General features: G+C 50.7%; 6 protein-coding genes and 1 non-coding gene across 7 annotated transcripts; 6 read left to right on the top strand and 1 right to left on the bottom strand.

Annotated features, from left to right (window-relative positions):
* Positions 1-708: 708 nt before the first annotated feature.
* AtWU_05104 (SRR1 family protein) lies at positions 709-2,212 on the top strand (the record flags this gene model as incomplete). Its single annotated transcript, XM_035500214.1, has 3 exons — positions 709-1,109; positions 1,179-1,844; positions 1,921-2,212. The coding sequence occupies 3 exons, from the start codon at positions 709-711 to the stop codon at positions 2,210-2,212; spliced, it is 1,359 nt and encodes a 452-aa protein (XP_035356107.1).
* Positions 2,213-3,887: 1,675 nt separating this feature from the next.
* Positions 3,888-4,957, top strand: AtWU_05103 (amidohydrolase family protein; the record flags this gene model as incomplete). The annotated part of the gene is made up of 3 exons (XM_035500213.1): positions 3,888-3,939; positions 3,996-4,766; positions 4,824-4,957. The coding sequence occupies 3 exons, from the start codon at positions 3,888-3,890 to the stop codon at positions 4,955-4,957; spliced, it is 957 nt and encodes a 318-aa protein (XP_035356106.1).
* A 752-nt stretch (positions 4,958-5,709) lies between these two features.
* AtWU_05102 (MFS transporter) lies at positions 5,710-7,284 on the top strand (the record flags this gene model as incomplete). The annotated part of the gene is made up of 3 exons (XM_035500212.1): positions 5,710-6,009; positions 6,078-7,091; positions 7,150-7,284. The coding sequence occupies 3 exons, from the start codon at positions 5,710-5,712 to the stop codon at positions 7,282-7,284; spliced, it is 1,449 nt and encodes a 482-aa protein (XP_035356105.1).
* Positions 7,285-8,342: 1,058 nt separating this feature from the next.
* Positions 8,343-8,432, top strand: AtWU_t130. The gene is given in 2 exon segments: positions 8,343-8,379; positions 8,397-8,432. It is a non-coding gene; the product is annotated as a tRNA-Ile (tRNA).
* A 1,287-nt stretch (positions 8,433-9,719) lies between these two features.
* On the top strand, positions 9,720-10,885 carry AtWU_05101 (quercetin 2,3-dioxygenase; the record flags this gene model as incomplete). Its single annotated transcript, XM_035500211.1, has 2 exons — positions 9,720-10,165; positions 10,228-10,885. 2 exons carry the CDS (start codon positions 9,720-9,722, stop codon positions 10,883-10,885), a joined length of 1,104 nt encoding a protein of 367 aa, XP_035356104.1.
* A 1,131-nt stretch (positions 10,886-12,016) lies between these two features.
* On the top strand, positions 12,017-14,502 carry cat1 (catalase catB; the record flags this gene model as incomplete). Its single annotated transcript, XM_035500210.1, has 6 exons — positions 12,017-12,292; positions 12,342-12,567; positions 12,619-13,034; positions 13,084-13,248; positions 13,335-13,509; positions 13,577-14,502. 6 exons carry the CDS (start codon positions 12,017-12,019, stop codon positions 14,500-14,502), a joined length of 2,184 nt encoding a protein of 727 aa, XP_035356103.1.
* A 345-nt stretch (positions 14,503-14,847) lies between these two features.
* treA (alpha,alpha-trehalase treA) lies at positions 14,848-18,208 on the bottom strand (the record flags this gene model as incomplete). The annotated part of the gene is made up of 4 exons (XM_035500209.1): positions 14,848-16,020; positions 16,066-16,356; positions 16,403-18,145; positions 18,197-18,208. 4 exons carry the CDS (start codon positions 18,206-18,208, stop codon positions 14,848-14,850), a joined length of 3,219 nt encoding a protein of 1,072 aa, XP_035356102.1.
* Positions 18,209-18,743: the final 535 nt, after the last annotated feature.

The raw sequence follows: 18,743 nt of genomic DNA, 5'->3' as shown, positions 1-18,743 counted from the left end.
CCTTGTATGTGTTGTTCGATTATGATCCATCTTGAATGGTTGGATTTGTGTGACATTATTCATGGTCTATCCCGGAAAATATTTCCTCTGGGTACTTTCGGCCAGCGGAATAATTTTCCGTCATTCGTCCCATTAACTAGTGGATGATACAGACCTCGGCATATCAGCTAGGCGATATATTCACGGTAGCCTACAGTTAATACTGCAATGCAAGCCACCAATGTCACTAAATGCTATTCTATAATGTGAAACAGAAACTAGCGCAAATCATGACTATTCCTTTGAACATCAAAACAAGATACTTCTCCCTATTCAATTCAAAGGTCCAAGCTACTGCACTATCATCGTGCGGCACTTACCATCTATATACAGCATACTTTCTTTTCTTTTTCATCCCGAATCTCCCTGGAAACCTAGTTTCAACAATAACCTTTACGACTCTCCAAACTATAGTCCGGCTGACAGTGAATGTACAGGGAAGAGCCGCAATATGATCAATTGTCATGGAAACTCTCCTTTACTGTTTGTCTCTCCACGTCTCTCGAAAACAGGTATAAATTACTTCAACATGCAATCCCTTCTTGGATCATCCTCGTCGCCAGTCAAGAAGACTATACCAGTAATTAAATCAACAACCTTCGCATTCACCCAATTTCGTCAAACCTAGCTTGAATCCTCCACCCTCGTGAACAGTCCATACAATCAACAATGACTACTCCTAGTACTATGTACACGCCCGATCCCATGGACATCGATGAGTCCGAGGATAGCGCGTCGTCCACAAGCTCCAGCGACCCCATGGACGTGGCACCACCAACGAATACCACTCAAAGCCGTTCCACCTCAGAAATCGGCTTACAGCCCTGTCTCCGACCCAGCGGGCCGGATACTGATTTGAATCCACACCTTAGGGCGCAGCGGTACAAGGAACTATATCCAGAGGGGACACCCCGGTGGACCAAGGAAGCCATCCAGGAGGCGCAGGCTAGAGTGGAGAGGTGTAAGCCGGGGGATATCGTGTATATTCCTGCATTGGATGGCGCGGATGTAGGGTTTGAAGTGATGACGGAGAGAATTGAGCGCAATAAGCAGGGTGTAGCTATGGTTGGGTACGTATTATTCTCTTCCATATTATCATTTACTGTATGCAAATACTAATCGTCAACCAAATGATTCAGTGTGAAACACTTCCTCGAACTCTTCCCCGCCCCAACAGACTATATCACCCCCAGTCCTGAAACGCGCCACCCCTCCCTCCTATACTCGAATCTCGCCTTAGGCCACAAATTCCGCCGTCTAGACGGGGAAGACGAAGACGACGAAGACGACTATGACGACTACGACCCCACCAAGAAAGAAATAGCGTCCGCGCACGAAAGCTTCAACACCATCTTCCACACCTGGACAGACAGTGCTCTCTACAAGAACATGCTCGCGACTCTGCGCAAACTACCCACCATCAAACGCCCCGTCAGCAAGATCATCGCCTTCGGATGCAACAGCATAACGAACCTCCGGCTTGACAAATTCACCAGGGAGCGAAGTGCCTACCAGCACGCCTTCCTGCTCATGTTGCAACGAATCCTGCAAGAAATGGCATGGACACCGACAGAAATCGAAATCATGCTGCAGGATTCGGCATACACGAAGCTCGATAAGAAGATACTGGGCGATTGCGGAATGACTGTGCTGGAGAGTCCGAAGGCGTTTCTGTTGGTCGATGACGAGAGTTTTGTCTTTTCGTATGCGCCTGATGTTCCTGTTCGGCAGGCTGTTATGGATTTGGCGATGCCTGTGGGGATGGTTTGGGATGCGGTGGTCGCGGAGGGTATGTCGCTGGATACGTGAGTTTATTCTTTTCTTTCCTTTCCTTTCTTCATCTTAGACATGAGAAGTATACTGATAATGGTGGTATTTTAGGAGAGATCCATGGGACATCACGATCCACAGAAAAATCAACGAGAACTACAATACGTTCCATCTCCCTAAGGATAAACATTTCGACATGTTGAGGGTATATCTGCGGTGTGCTGATGGCGAGCTCTCGGATACGGAATGTGAGCGGAGGGAAGAGAAGATGCTGGATACTATGGACTTTGTCCAGAGGAATAAACTTCTGGTTAGTTGGGGGAAGGATAATGTGCAGGATGTGTATGCTGTTTATCGCCGGATGAGAGGGTCGCAGGGGAGTGATGCAAGTAGTAGGCTCTAGTGCTGGCGCTCTGAGAGACGGTCAGCCCAATAGAGCAATCTGCCTGTCGGGGGGTGTGGTGAAAACGACAGGTTGGAGAGTGATGGGAATGGTCAGATATGTTGGTTGATGACTGAACGATTTAGATAAGTAATTCTGGGACCTGTGAATTTCCCCTTACAGTTAGTTTTGCCGCTTTCGGCTTAGTCGCTTGATATGATGTACTGGCATCATTGCCCGTCATCTCTTCCGAGTATATAACTAAGAATTTCCTACCCTCTGTCCTTCCACTTCATCTACTTCTTTTCTTTTCTTTTAACCTTCTCCTCCCATATTCTGCACTTACCTGATCGCGGCCCCCTCGTCTCATCGGCTCCGAGAATAAAAAATTCTTACTATCTTATTCGCTATCCCTTCCCCCCTTCTTTTTCCTTGTCGGAAATTGCGGCTGTGCCCTTGTTTCCAGTCACCTCTACTTCTAGAGTCCTGGAAAAGCACTCCTTCAGCTCTAACCAGCTGTTCAGCTAAATCGGAATTTTCTCTCTTCTGTTTTGCCGTTTTTTATCTAGTGGTTATTTTCCTGTTCTTTAACATGTACTGCTAAAAAAATACATCGCTTATTTATACAGAATCTTGTTTTATCTACCAGCTTTCAAAGATAGTTATCTACTACCCATGCTTTTCTGATTTAAGAGCTGAAGAGACTGATACTCAAACAGGCTGTAAAACTGATTGTACATTACAGCTTATACTTATTTCTTTTTTTCTTTATTCTTACACCGTCTTATCCGTTTCCAGCAGTTACTTATCTCTATATCTCTGTCTTCGCCCCAGTCTATATTAATTACAAGTAGTCTGCTATGCGATTGGATTACCTGAAATATATGTATGATTACACCTCGGAGAACTATATTTTGAAATGTAAATATCGTATCAATGGCTCTGGCTGGCTATTCGATAACAGCATACTGTTACTATTATTGAAATTATTATTGTTATTAGCTTATTATTGTTATTATTTATATCCACATATCCGCGGCATCTTTCTTACTGATTTTTTAGCTGATCAATCCTTTATCTCTGATCATCTGGTTTAGTACACCTTGTCATTAAACAAATATAGAATGATTGCAGTGCTACTTGTTAAAGCTCGGCTATACTCTGTAATAATATAATAATTAGCGGAGTTCGAGCTATGTAGTAGGGTATTTACTCTCTATAAATTAAGTAGTTCTTGCAGTATTAGGAAAGAAATGTCCAATTGGATTCAGCAAGGTTTATAAATCTCGTATTCTTTTGGACCTGCCCGGTTAGAGCCGTGGGTCAAATTGTGTTGTCAAGATCTCCACACACATAATGCAGTGGCGGAAACAAGGACTGACCGAGGCCCGAGCACCGGGATATATCCCGGACCTACTTACCGTTATGCCTGATGGTCAATGCGTTGCGCATCTGTTAACAGGCCAGATCGTGGAACGTGTCATCGAAACTGTAAACAACGACAGCGGCAATTCGGCCAGCCGTGTTCACTTCTCCATGATTGACTCCGGGTAGGTCGGCAACCGGAAAACCGGCATATTCATTGTGGGGATCACTTCACACCAGGTATTGCACTGTCGATGGTATATATTCTGCCTATCTGCGTTTCTCTCTATGATAAGACATTATCAAGCAGCGAACAGAATTGCAACTCACAATGAGCCTCATCGATACCCATCACCACTTCGTCCCCGAATTTTATGCGCAAGGTATATCACAACAACCCCCTCCCAATGAGAATACGATTCTGAACAGATTTTCACAGCTGTCGAGGATGCCGGAGGTGACCCTTCTGGCTGGCCGACACCTTCTTGGTCAGCCGAGGGCGACATTGCGTTCATGGACAAGATTGGTGTGACCAAGGCTATCTTGTCGCTGACTGCGCCTGGAGCAGTCATCGCCCCAACGACCGAGAAGAGAAGAGCACTGGCCCGCAAGGCGAACGAGTACGCTGCAGCCAAGCGTGATGAAGATCCACAGCGATGGGGCTTTTTCGCATCGTTGCCTTGCCTTCTCGATACCGAAGGCGCTCTGGCGGAAATCAAATACGCCCTAGATGTGTTGAAGGCTGAAGGTGTGACTTTATTCACAAGATACGGCTCAGGGAACCAATACCTTGGTAGCCCTGAATTTAAGCCTATCTGGGAAGAACTGAATTCCAGAAAGGCCGTGGTCTTCATTCACCCTACTCATCCCGCTGATACGACTCGAGTCAACCCTCTCCTGCCGCAACCAGCCATTAATTATCCCCATGAGACCACGAGAACTGCTGTCGACATGATTATCACCAACACAAAGAGAAGTTATCCAGACTGCAAAGTGATTCTCTCCCACGCCGGAGGAACGCTGCCCTTCTTGATTACGCGCATTTGCACCGTGTCGAAGGAAGCCGCTACAACCGCCCGCATTTACGGGAAATCCTCCGAGGAGATCATGGAAGACTTCCGGTCATTCTACTTTGACTTGGCCCTCTCCAGTTCCGAGGCCGGTCTCAAGCTAATTCTCGAAGTTATTCCGCATGATCATATTACTTATGGTAAGGCTTTCCCATGTTCCCCGTTATTTTGTCACTAGTAGCTAATATATTCCACAGGCTCTGATTTTCCTTATGCGTCCCCGGACAAATCACTTGGATTCAAGCAAATTCTAGATGACTTCCCGCTTGACCCAGAGCTACGCGATAAGATCTACTTTGGAAATGCGAACAACCTTTTCAACAAGCCATAGCAATATGGCTCTTGGGTGGAAAAAGTAGTACCCTAGCTTTGTAAAACTCTTCGCTCCTCGTGTGATGGGAGATGATATCGAAATTTAAATCAAGAAATAACCAAATGTGCCAATTTTTTTGAGACACCCTTCCACGCTCATAGCTCTTCTTACGGCGTATCCGAACTTGACGCGCCATAATTCCGCTACAACTGCACTCCATTCGTAACAGTCAATATTGATTAATATGCAATTGCGGTGAACAATACACAAGGGGGGATGCGTGCCGTTGTGGGGTCTAAGCACTCGGGACAGATCCCATCTTATTCCTCGGATCTTCTGGGGATATGATAAACTTTTATTGGGCGAAGAGCTGACCTCGCGGAAACGGGGCGCAAACCTTGAATTAGGCCCAACCTACCGATCCTTCTACCCCAATCAGACACCTGCCATTCCAGATACACGGGATTAGTCCCGAAACACGGGGAACCAAGGATCATTACAGCCCGGGATGAGAACCGAAACTATGAACTGGCTGATTTCTGTGGGGAATGACACTATTACCCCGCATTGAACTAGATTAGGATGTGTTAGGAAACCCTAGTATAGAAAGTATAGTATGTGAGATATAGAAAGATAGAAAAGGAGGTGGGTTGGCTGAGTTCTTCCAACAGCAAAACTATCAGGAGCAAGCTCTCTAATCTTCAATTCAATCTTATATTAGAATATAATAGAAATCTCTATTTGACCAATTTCAATCCTTCCCTGCAACCATGAGCGACACGGGCTCTGGCGACCTTCAGTCAAAGAACGAATGCCAGCATCTGGAGTCAAGTGAATCGGGTCCTCCTGTCCAATTGGAAGGAGCAGTCCATTCGTCGTCAATGGAACCTAGTACTTCTCGCCAGGCTGTCGACTGGCCACAATGGAAGAAGAATAATATGATTTTAATGGTCTCATTCCACTCGATGATCTCTGTGTTCATGGCGGCAGGAGTCGTGCCAGCAGTTTCTTCAATGGCAGAATCTTATGGCGTGTCCCTTGCTGACGCAAGCTATCTGGTGTCCATTCAAGTAAGTATCTTGTTTCGTAATAATTCCCAGAGTGGGATCGGGCTTTGTTGATAAGAATCCGTCTTTAGATCGTACTACTTGGAATAGCACCAATCTTCTGGATTGTCATCACAGAAAGATATGGCCGCCACTATATCCTGATCTTTTCGGTCCTTGCGAGTATGGTGTGCAATATCGGAGGCGCCCGGTGCGACAGTTACGCTAGCCAAATGATCACTCGTGTCTTGACTGCAGCTTTCATATCTCCACCGATTGGAATTGGAAGTGGAGTGGTGGCTGAACTATCCACTCCGGATGAATATGCCCGGAAGGTGGGGTGGTGGGTTTTGATGACCATCCTCGGTACCCCGGCTGGTCCCTTTATCATGGGATTCGTGGTGCAGCACATTCGAGTGGAATTCATATTCTGGATATTTGCCATCATCAATTTCTTGCAAGCGGTCGCTTATATCTGCCTTGGCGGAGAGACGCTTCGTGTTACGGAACCTGAGAATGATGCTTCCAAAGAAAAAGTCTCGATCTTCCGTGGGTTGCTGCCCAAACGACTTGATGCGCGTCCCATCAGAATATCGGATTTTGTGTCTCCATTCCGCCTAGCCAAGGACCCTCGGATCTTGATAGCAGCTCTAGCTACTGCTATCACCTTCTGCTATGCGAATATCGTCTTCGTGGTCGAAATGCCCCTCACGTTTGGGGAGAAATTTCATCTCGATGCTCAACAAACCGGTCTCCAGTTCATCCCCATCATCATTGGATGCGTCATTGGAGAGCAGGTCGGTGGGCCAATGTCCGACTACTTCATGAAGGTTTATCGAAAGCGCAAAGGCCGAGTCTATCCGGCCGACCGCCTCTGGTTGACTTATATTGGCTTCCTCACTATCATTGCTGGTCAGCTCGTTTGGGGGTTTCAACTTGAGCGCGCGAAATCTTGGAATGTGACCCCCTGTGTGGGAATTGCCATTGCCAGCTTTGGCAATCAGATTCAATCTACCATTCTCACTGCGTATGCCATCGATACTTCGCCTAGTGGCTCTGCCTCAATTGGAGTGTTGTTCAACGTTATCAGGCTACTTTATGGTTTTGTTCGTCCTCCTCTACTCTACCTCGGCGCGTATTCCCCTCGCTAACAGGAACATCTAGGTCGGCCCTTTCTATTTCCCATACATGTTTCGTGCTCTAGGTTTCACTGGTACGGCTGGGCTCATGAGTGGGATTGTCGTTGTAAGTGGAATTATCCCAACATTGATTGTCCAGGTTACCAGTCCTCGGGAATAATTCCGCAACGACAAGAGGGGGCTTGAATTATGTGCAAATTGGACGAGAGAACGTTTTTATATTGTTAATCATATTTGCCATTTTTTTCCCATCGTCAAGTATATTGAAGGAACATTGATTAGCAAATAAACATGCAAGAAGAGGCTACCAGCCCAGCCTTTAGTCTCTATTCAAGTCCTCCTGTCGTCGGGTCAATCTCCTGACGCCCTTTGAAATCCACTTTTTCAAAATTTGGCACCGCCTCGAGAAACAAATTCTGGAACCAAATCGGGGGCCCCTCGCTACGTAATATGTCAATAATAGTCCTTCAAAAAGGGGGGATAACTTACCAAGCCCGCGAAGAACCTAGAATATACCATGGAGAAAGATAGTCTGACTTAGTCCACTATCAAGTCTATCAACAATGACATCAACGACGGTGTCTATATGCAGCAGTGCTCATCGCCTTGACCTGGAGGTACGGACACAGGCGCCATCAGAAGAATCGGGAGACAAAAGGCCAAGACTTGGATTCTGTGATAGGAGACTTGTGAGTCAAGCGTGTCGAGGTCGATCGAGGGAGAGGAGATGGGATGAGAAGGTTGTTGTAAAACCCCCGAGGGAGAGGGCTGACGAAGCATCTTTATAGCCGCTCGACCAGGCTGGGCGAGAAGGAGGGGTGTCTGGGTTGGGATGCAGAGGGGAGCCATTTTCGGCGTCGTTTTTGTTTTCACAGGTCCCTATATTCTAAAAGTAAATAACTGAAGAATAGATAGATAGCCTAGTACCTCGCTAAGTTGGTCTGCGAATATGTATTTCGGTCGCAATGTCAGTCAAAACCACAAGCTATACATACACCCTACAACACCGATCCCCCAAATATAGCTAGCTACACAACACCAACCCAATAAATAAGACACGCCACTCTACAAAGTAAAATGTCACGTCGTACCAAACTTGCAGCTTCCTTCCCCCCACAATCAACCCAAGGAACCATGAACAAAAAACCACCCTCACCCCGGATATATGCGAGAAGTAGGGTATAAGCCATATTAAGAAATTCCCCACATAAAACAGTTGTCCCTGTGGCCAAGTGGTTAAGGCATAGTGCTTATGGTTTCATCATACAGGAATCACTGAGATCGGCGGTTCGACCCCGCCCAGGGACAATTCTTTTTTCTCCCGCTTTTGTTTTTCGGTTTTCACTTTTACCCGCACCACACTACAACACACACCTTCATTCCATTTTAATTTCTCCTTTACACTTTACATATCTGCAATATGTCATAGAAGCTATGCCGTAATGAGCTCAACTGAAATTGTTTCTCGGGTTATCCACTACCGAGAGAATATATCTGTCGGTGGAAGGAAGGAAGGAAAAGTGGATGAAACTGGCGGCCGTTTCACGTCAAACTATCCTTGGCACTCTGCCACTCCCCCAACACTACGGAGCACACAAAGCAGACACTGACAGTCTATTTACCCGGCCTCTGTCCGCACCAAGTCTTGGGTGCAAGCAGATCCTCATAACTGACCCAGGTGTACCTGCCACAAGTCCCCCTCCGGAGTCTGGCTTGTTAGTTATTTTTCCGATGGTTTCCGCTTAGTCAATCTTCACGGACAACCCTAGGCTATTTACGTGCTTGATTGACCCTCAGTGTTCCTGCCGGACTCACAAGCGATGTCTAGACTTACTAGAGTGGGTTAGTGTGTGGCTATTATCTACAGACTATGCCTGGTTGACACTGGAGAGACTACTCTGTATGCGGCATTTCCCCGCTGCCTGGGTGGTTTTTCCGCAAAGACAAATGCCGAGTTGACGACCCGCCGTTTATCGGAGCTCTCGGACCTTGAATGATCGACGGTGATCGACATCGGGGGCATTTGGTTTCTTCAGTGTTGCTGGGTGGTTTCTGTGTGAGAGGTGCAGAGTAAGTAGACATTTGATGTTTTTGTAAATGATACTTTTAGAGTATATGGGGATTTAAGGTAGGTAGAGGTGGCTGCAGATAATCTGCAGCCCGGGGCGTGAAGAATCCAAGGCAGGACAACGACTCACTCTGTTCCCGCCAAGAATGGCGTCCCTTGGCCTGGATAGTTCCTGCAGTGGACCTGTTGATCGCTATCCTACTCTCGGATTTTCCGACACACACGGCGTTTCGTCATTCCGGAGACTCATGACCGGATACGTACAGGCACCGAGGTTCGTCTGCCCTATTGTCTTGTCTGGTCGCTGAGGTATCTGCAATTCCAACAAATCGGGACCTGCGACGAGGTCTGCAGCTCATTTCGCGTACCACATGGGCCATGTTGCAGAATCTCGGGATTTCCGGTGTGAATATCGGGCTTCATTGTCCATCCGAAGGGTATAAGTTTGTAGAATCGTAGCTGCAGAGAATGTCTATCGAAGAATTAGCAAGATCTGATCGGAACCTAAATCTGAAGACTCCATCGCCATGCGTTCTGTCGTCCTCTCCTCTCTTTTGGCCCTCACCTCAGCCCTATCCGTCGAGGACCTCTACGTCTCCGAGGCCCCGTCGTCCCCTCGCCCCTATATCCTCCCTCATTATGAGAACTCACATGCCGTGACGATCGACTCCCAACTGTACCGGTTCACCGTCACCGGCCCCTCCTCCGACTATGCCTTCACACTGATGAGCACCAATGCGCCCTCGAGCGGCTCTCTCGGTGTTCTCCCTCACATCCACCGCACGCACTATGAGAACTTCTTCAACTTCAAGGGTCGCTTCCAGCTCTGGGCCCAAAAGGGCGATGGAGAACAGGAGGGCCGTCTCCTCACCCAGGGAGACTATGGCTCTGTACCTCGGAACACAACACACACGTTCCAGATCCTCGACCCGGATACTGAAATGGTGGGAGTGATTGTTCCTGGTGGATTTGAGTAAGCCAATTCCCCATCTATTCACCAAACATCAGCAAGTTAATCAACCCTCGAAATAATAGGGACCTCTTCTACGCCCTCGGCACCAACTACACCTCCGGCACCGAAACCCCCTACGTACCTGGCTCCAGCAACTCTTCTTCCTCCTCGGCCACCGGCCCCGACAGCAGCACCATCTCCGGCCTGCAACAATACGACGTCTACGCACAACTCGACTTCACGCCCCGCCGCGACTTCGTCAACGGCTCCGCTCCCTCCGACTCTGGCTGGCACACCGAATCCGATACCCTCGGCGCTGCGGGCCAGCCGTACTTCATCGCCAACAACTACGGCCCCAAGTACCTCAACTCGCAGTACGGGGCGTACCAGATTGTGCAGCCATTGGTGACGGCCACGCAGGCCCAGGATACAAACTATACCCTGAGCACGATCATCATGAGTCGGCAGCCGAGCAACGCGACGGCCCCGACGTGGACGGCGGGCCCGGCGGCGTTGGAGGTGTTGGAGGGTAGCGTGCAGGTGCAGATTGGGGAGTATGAGACTGCCAGAGTGGAGATGGGAGATGTGGTGTTTGTGCCTAAAGGAGTGACGTATAAGTATTGGAATGAGGGGGCACAGGCCAAGGTGTTGTATGTTTCTTCGGGAGCGGATGGAGTGGATAGTCAGTTGATAAAGGGGGGAAGGACGTGGGAGGATCCGGTTTGGCCGAAGTATTTTTAGATACTAGAATAGTATACTAGTATGATAGATGATGGGGGATGTGTAGACTAGGTATTGTACAGAAATAGAATTTTGTGATGTTCTTTCTTACTAGTAGGTTGTGACTCTGGGCGGCGACGCGTCGGTGTGATGGAAATTCAGCACGTTGCAGGACCAAGAATCCCCGGCTGCGGGGGTGGGCTTGGCTGGATGGTCTGATCATAGTTAGTTGTAGTACTAGTGGTGGTACTAGTAGTAGTGTAACTGGGGTTGAGGGAGGGGAGGTGCTGTAAGGAACCGTCGGGTAAGTTATTAATAGTTGGGTCCTGCAGATGGAACATGAACATGAACATGTCCTGGCCAATGTACTTTGTGGAATCATCTCCCTCGTGCATAAAGCCTGTCCCCTGGTTGTTAGTAAGTTTATGCCTGAGGTAGTACAATAAGTATTTGGGCTACGGCTGAATTGAAGCTCTCACCCTGCAAGGGGAAGACCAATGAGTTGTGTGTTGTTGTTGTTATCGTTGTTATTGTTACATGAGTGGGGAAGACTAATTGACAATCCCGACACCTCCCATTTTCAGGTTTTGTGCAACATCATTGCTATTTTGTCATTTTATTATTATTATCGTGATAATACTGTATTTTATGGCACGACACGAGTGGAATTCAACGTCATCGCCTGCCAAGCCAGTCCCTTTCCATCCAGACCTCCCGATTACCAAGCCCTCCCGCCAGTCAGCTTCGACCTCCTCCTCATCGCCAAGCCTGGGTCTCGGCCGGGGCATGGACCCCCTGGCCAATGAGCAACGCGCCATTGGCCGTGTGTCTGCATCTCAATACGCATCCCAGGATTCCTTACCGAAAGATATCATCCCAAGTAAGGTACACACCCGACTGGTATCTAACAAAACATGCTGGGAACAGACGGCTCCTACATTCGTACTAGTCAGTTAGTATCTACTCAGTTAGTAGCTACTTACTGCCAATGCCAATGCAATGCCAATGCCAATCCCATTCACTCTATATAACTCCCTCGGTCTCCCCCTCTCTTTCCCTCACCTTCCCCTCCCCTTCCTTCTTCTCTTACCTCTCCAATTGCCTCATCTTCCCTGGACCTAGTCCATTCCTCCCCTTCCCTTCCACGCGACCATGCGTCCCATCGGTCTCGTCGGCCTCATTGGCCTCGCCAATGCCGCCTGCCCTTACATGAGTCGTGACCTCTCTGCTCGCGATTCCTCAGATGCCTCAGAATCCACTGAGGAATTCCTCTCTCAGTACTACCTCAATGACAATAACACCTACCTCACTTCCGACGTGGGCGGCCCAATTGAGGACCAGAACAGTTTGAGCGCCGGTGAACGCGGTCCCACTTTGCTAGAGGACTTCATCTTCCGCCAGAAGATCCAGCGCTTCGATCATGAACGGGTAAGTTCTATTGTTGGTCTACTACGCAATTGCACCACTAAGAATGTAGGTTCCCGAACGCGCCGTACATGCCCGTGGCGCCGGTGCCCATGGTGTCTTCGTCTCCTACGGCGACTTCTCCAACCTCACCGCGGCCTCTTTTCTCTCCGAAAAGGGCAAGGAAACTCCCATGTTCGTGCGCTTTTCCACTGTCGCTGGTAGTCGTGGCAGTACCGATCTTGCTCGCGATGTGCACGGTTTTGCGACTCGCTTCTACACCGATGAGGGTAATTTCGGTAAGCTATCCCTTTTTTTTCTCTACTCTCAGCCAAACACTGACCCGTCAGATCTCGTCGGAAACAACATCCCCGTGTTCTTCATTCAGGATGCCATTCAATTCCCCGATCTGATCCACGCCGTCAAGCCCAGAGGTGACAGCGAAATTCCCCAAGCTGCTACCGCCCACGACTCGGCCTGGGACTTCTTCAGCCAGCAGCCCAGCGCTCTGCATACTCTTTTCTGGGCGATGGCTGGACATGGTATTCCGCGCTCCTTCCGGCATGTGGACGGCTTCGGCGTGCACACATACCGGCTCGTGACGGACAGCGGCGCGTCGAAGCTGGTCAAATTCCATTGGAAGTCGCTGCAGGGCAAGGCCAGCATGGTCTGGGAAGAAGCGCAGCAGGTCTCGGGCAAGAACTCGGACTTTATGCGTCAGGATCTCTGGACATCGATCGAGTATGGACGGTTCCCGGAGTGGGAGGTATGTGCGACACATTCCCTTGCAGCGAGCTCAAAACTAACAAGCAAAGCTCGGCGTGCAAATCATGGACGAAGAAGACCAGCTGCGCTTCGGGTTCGATCTCTTCGATCCTACAAAGATCGTGCCGGAAGAGTACGTGCCCATCACGAAACTCGGAAAAATGACCCTCAACCGCAACCCGCTCAATTACTTTGCGGAGACCGAGCAAGTCATGGTATGTCGCTCCTTGCTTCCCTGTCTCTCCGCCCGCATAACCTTCATGGACCTTACCTACGCTACGAACCAATCTAACCGCACCAGTTCCAACCCGGCCACATCGTCCGCGGAGTCGATTTCACCGAGGACCCTCTGCTGCAGGGCCGTCTCTTCTCCTACCTCGACACCCAGTTGAACCGCCACGGCGGCCCCAACTTCGAACAGCTGCCCATCAACCAGCCCCGCGTCCCAATCCACAACAACAACCGCGATGGCGCAGGTAAGTCCCCTCTCCCCTCCCTTACCTCCCCCATCACCACCAACTAACCACCCACCCACCCATCTAGGCCAAATGTACATCCCCCTCAACCCGAACGCCTACAGCCCCAACACCCTCAACTCCGCCTCCCCGAAACAAGCCAACCAAACAACCGGCAACGGCTTCTTCACCTCCCCAGGCCGCACCACCTCAGGCCACCTCCTACGCAGCACGTCCCCTACCTTCCAAGATGTGTGGTCCCAACCCCGCCTCTTCTACAACTCTCTCGTCCCCACGGAACAGCAATTCCTAATCGACGCAATCCGCTTCGAAACCAGCAACGTCAAATCGACCACGGTGCGTCAAAACGTCATCATCCAACTCAACCGCATCTCCAACGACCTCGCCCAACGCGTCGCCCGCGCCATCGACATCCCCGCCCCCTCCCCAGACCCAACATACTACCACGACAACAAAACCACCGACGTAGGCACCTTCGGCACGCCGCTCAAGAAACTCTCCAACCTGAAGGTTGGCTTCCTCGCCTCCGTGCAAACACCATCATCCATCACTGCCGCGCAAGACCTCGCGACAGAGCTGAAAGACGATGAAGTGGATGTGGTAGTCGTCGCGGAGAGATTGACTGACGGAGTCGATCAGACGTATTCAGCCTCTGACGCGATCCAGTTCGATGCGGTGATTGTCGCGCCTGGTGCGGAGGGGCTCTTTCCCGAGGGATCGGTCACTGCGCCGCAGCGCAATTCTACGGCTAGTGCGGTGAGTACCCTGTATCCGGCTGGAAGACCGTTGCAGGTGCTGGTGGATGCGTTTCGGTTCGGGAAGACGGTGGGGGCGGTTGGAAGTGGGGAGGGTGCGTTGCGGAATGCGGGGATTGATGATGAGAGAGAGGGTGTGGTGGTGGGGCAGACGGTTGGGGCCGAGTTTGTGGATAGTGTTAGGGAGGGGTTGAGGACGTTTAGGTTCCTGGATCGGTTTGCGTTGGATGAGGAGTAATCGATTTTTCTTTACTGGTGAGTGGTGATGGGTGGAGGATGGATGGGTGTCTCTGAGGTTAGAGGCATCTGTTTTACGGTCTGCTGTGCTGTTACGCGACAGCGGTATTATGGTGGGGTTGTCTTCTTGTATCTATTAGCGTGCTCGCATACATACATTATCTAGTCGTGGCTGGTACACTGGCCGGTCGGAAGACTGGAGTGGTGAGCCGGTTGTGGCTAGCGAGGATCGATCGATCGTAATTCATATTATGTAGCATTAATTGATTATGTACTTCTCATCCAGATATGGAAGGATACTTATGTTACAGCAGCGACCGTCTCGTAGTTAAAGTGAGCAAGCTGCTCAGCTAAGGTGAGCCAGAGTGGCCTTGCTCCGTGCACTCATCTGCCGCTTGGCCTGTGCCGCGGAGCTGGAAGTGCTGTTCTGTCCCAGAATGACCCACTCAGCCACCGTAGCACCAGCAGTCTCGTTGGCCTGGTTGCCTGCGATCAGAAGCGTGGCGAACCGGGCCTTTTGGACGGGGGCATCCAGTGTAATTGTGGTGGTGTTGGCGGTGGGGATAGAGACAACGTTCAGCTCCTCCGCAGAGATGGCGTTGTACGGCTTCGACTGCACGATGTTCGACATCGACGTAACCACCCGGTATCCTGTGGAGTTCGAGCCAGCGGCAGCGAACACAGTGGAGGGGTTCCCGATGGGCGAATCATGGAAGATAACAGTCAGGTTCTGGGGCGGTGCCTGGGACCAGTCGAAGTAGAAGCCAGAAACTGCCTCCGCAGCCGCGTCTGTCGTGGTGGACAAAGTGACCGTCAAAGAAGTCAAGTTAGACGTCGAGGGCTGCCACTTGGTGGAGGTAGCACCGTCCACGGCAGAGATGGGGAACTGGCCTGGCTCGTAGGCATCCGGGGAGTAGACTGGATGACACTGGACTTGGTTACCAGGAGTTGTGTTAACAGATCCGATCATGCGGTTAGGGACAGTCAATTCTCCGGAGAGTGGAAGGTAGTAGATAGTTGCCTCATCGGCCGAGGCGGTGGACTGGCCGACTTGGACCTTGATGCTAACGTTGGAGAAAATAAGGTCGGCGCTTGCCAGTGGTGCAAGAGATGAATCGCGCTGGATCGTGGTGTGCGTGTAGTTGGACCACGCGGAGATCGGCCAGCCATGCCAGTAGAAGGTCCGGTAAGTGATATGAGGGATCTGGGGCGGAAGATTCGGGTCGATGTAGAGGGTGTCATCAGGGTGGAGACGCAGACCAAGGTACCCATAGAGGGCTACCTGGTTAGCACCACCGTGGCCGGTAATGAATGGGAACGCGGGGTGAGTTCCGCCATTGATGCTAGCATCGTCGATCATCTGCTCAGACAGCTGGTACCACGGACCACGTGCATATGGGGCGTAAGAGTACTGGTGGTAGGTGTAGGCAGAGCAGCCGGACGGAGAGACATCGCTGGCGACGATCGCGAAGATGGCATATGTCATCGCTGGTCCATCTGCGGATTGCTTGTTTGCATACTGTATTTGTTAGCTTGGAACCTCACATGGGTGCTTGCAACTTACGTAGTCCAAGTCGGTCAGCGAGTTCGTCGCCGTGTAGTTGTCCGACTCATAAGTCAACGGAAACGTGTTAAGGACGATGTCTGCCTGCTTAACGACAGCAGTACCGTTCATCGTCGTGTATTCCAGGGTGACACCGTTCTCGCGGAGAATGAGAACGTCCTCTGCGATTTCGTCCCATGTCTCGTTCGGCTCCAGACCGAACTGCTTGCGGAACTTGTTGGCGTTCTGCAGTGTTTCGGCAATCAACGGCATAGTAAATCCGCCCGCATTGATGCTGTTGGCATACTCATCCTGCGGAGGTCAGAGCTAAATCATGGGAAAGGGGCATGTTACCTACCGGATCAGTCATGTTCGTCAATGTCCAGGATGAGCCATTCCGCTCCACCAGTTCAGAGTAAAGAGTGGCTGCGGCGTCATAGATCGGGAACAGGTAGTTCCTGAACCATGCAGTGTCGCCACTTGCAACCCATTGATTGATCATCGCCAGGCCAATGTCGCCATTCAGATGATATTGGTAGTCCCAGCACGGTCCGGTTGCGGTGCAGTTGCCAAATCTACCGCTAGTCCAGGGGTAAATCGCGGCGGAAGAGCTGAAGGAGGTCTGGTTCTTTGAGCCAGTGAATGCAGTTTCGATATTGGCCTGAGCTTGGTAGTGCAATGCGATACGGTAGTTGGTGAACCGCTGAGCCGACTCAGGGTGAGAAGCCACAAGACCAGGCTGCATCCATAGATCTGCATCCCAGAAGATCTGGCCACCGTACGAATCCGAGGTAAGCCCACCGGGCGCACAACTGTCAACATTCACGGGGATTCCACCAGCAGCCACAATTGCATTGGTTCCAGCGGTGTTCTGCAACAGATAGTAGGTGTTCGTGACAGCAATGATGGCCGAGTCGACAATGTGGCTGTCCTCAGGTAGCCTGCCGGTCGCTGGATCCGTGAAGCGATCGACAGAGTTGTCATGCATAATCGTGGCCCATTCTCCGACATGCGACTGCAGCGACTTGACGTAGCCATCGGCCAAGCCAGCCAGGCATGCAGCCTTGGCTGTCTCCTGTGTGAGAAGGAAGTAGTCCGTGGTGGCGGCACCCACAAATTTGGTGATGCGGACAGTCTGGTTCGCAGTAAACGTGACATCGACCGCCTGTGCAACCGACGAGCTGTTTGTGCTCACATAAGGCTTGTCGGTAACGATCCTACGCGAAGACAAGTCGACACCGTCGGAGCCATCCAAGGTCGCATAGACGTAAGCCGTGACGTTGTTGACTCCCCAAGGCCGCACAGCAGAGAAAATCGCACCCTCCTCTTGACCTGATGCGACGAAGTCTGTGCGGACAGCTGCATAGCCATCCAGCACGTTGACCACTGTGGCATTGCCGTTTGTCAGAGGGGTAATCTCCATGTCCACCACGGCCCGGTTCACGTACAATTTGTGCGCGAAGAGCCGATAAGTGATTGCATAAGAGCCTTTGTTTCCTTGCGGGGTCCAGGTATACGACCAGGACAGCACGCCCGACTTGAAGTCATAGGTAGACTCAAAGTTCGAAATCGTGCGGTTATCCACGGTAGCGTCCAGGTACGTGTCATCACCCAGGTCAAGGACCAGACCACTCCAGTGCGGAACACCACTGATTACACTGTCATCACCATACTGCGAAAGCCAGGGGAAATTGGAGCCGTTGGTGTGGGCTTGTCTATCCCAGAAACCGGAGATAGTAGCGAAACTCTGACGCCGGGAGTACAGGGGCCAGCCATTGATCACATCGCCATTGACGGGATCGTCAAGCTCGAAGAAGGGACCAATGTTGGCAACATTGATTCCGAGGTATCCGTTGGCAACTGACCCACGCGACTGGTAGTGGCCCTGGTCAGGAGTGGTGGTGGTGAGCAGCCAATGATCCTCATCCCAGGTCACGCCTGAGAATTTAGTCGGATAGACATTGGTGGAGTTAAGAGCTGTTTGGGGCACGTCGCGACCGGCGTGTCTCTTCAAAGACGCCGAAATACGCGCATTTTTTCCTTGCAGACCATCCACAGCCGCAGGAAGATGCAGCAAAAGCGGCAACAACGTTGCCAGGAACTATCACGATATATTAGCCACAGTTTTAAGGGTCAGGATTCTGAAACACACCTTAACTTGCATCTTGCAAAGGCCGGGAGCCCAGTGAAGCTATGCGGTTGCTTTATCCGCTCAGAAAGTGGAAGGGAAGGAGAAAAGGATAGGAGATATAAATAAGATTTGAGTGCGACGCGAGATTCGATCGGAGTTTTATCCTGCAGTAGTCGGTCCACCTCGTGTCCGAGACAGGGAATGCCAAGGGCGATCGGTGAAATGAACGAGAGACAGGCGAACACCAGGAGATTAAATGCACTGCCCCTTGAGAAAATTCTTGAGGAAGTTCAGTTCTGGGTCAGCGGTGATGGAATTACCCCGCGGGAGATGATGGAACCGAACCGAAGAACCTTCGTCACTTGCTGGCACGGTCCTCAGGGCAAGACATTCCTACTCGACCAGGTCAATTTGTGGGGTACGGAAGGCCCTGGAATGGTGCGAGGCCGGAAGTCCGGGGATCCCGCGTTGGGCCCAGTGCCACGGACAAGCCCCTGCGGTGGGCCATGATTGGGTAGCGAGATGGTCGGCCGGGGGAACAAAGGAAGGCAAAAGGGAGGTAACCAAG

The sequence above is a fragment of the Aspergillus tubingensis genome (assembly GCF_013340325.1).
Source record: "Aspergillus tubingensis WU-2223L DNA, scaffold_7, whole genome shotgun sequence".
NCBI lineage: Eukaryota > Fungi > Ascomycota > Eurotiomycetes > Eurotiales > Aspergillaceae > Aspergillus > Aspergillus tubingensis.
This window is presented reverse-complemented; position numbering and strand designations above follow the sequence as displayed.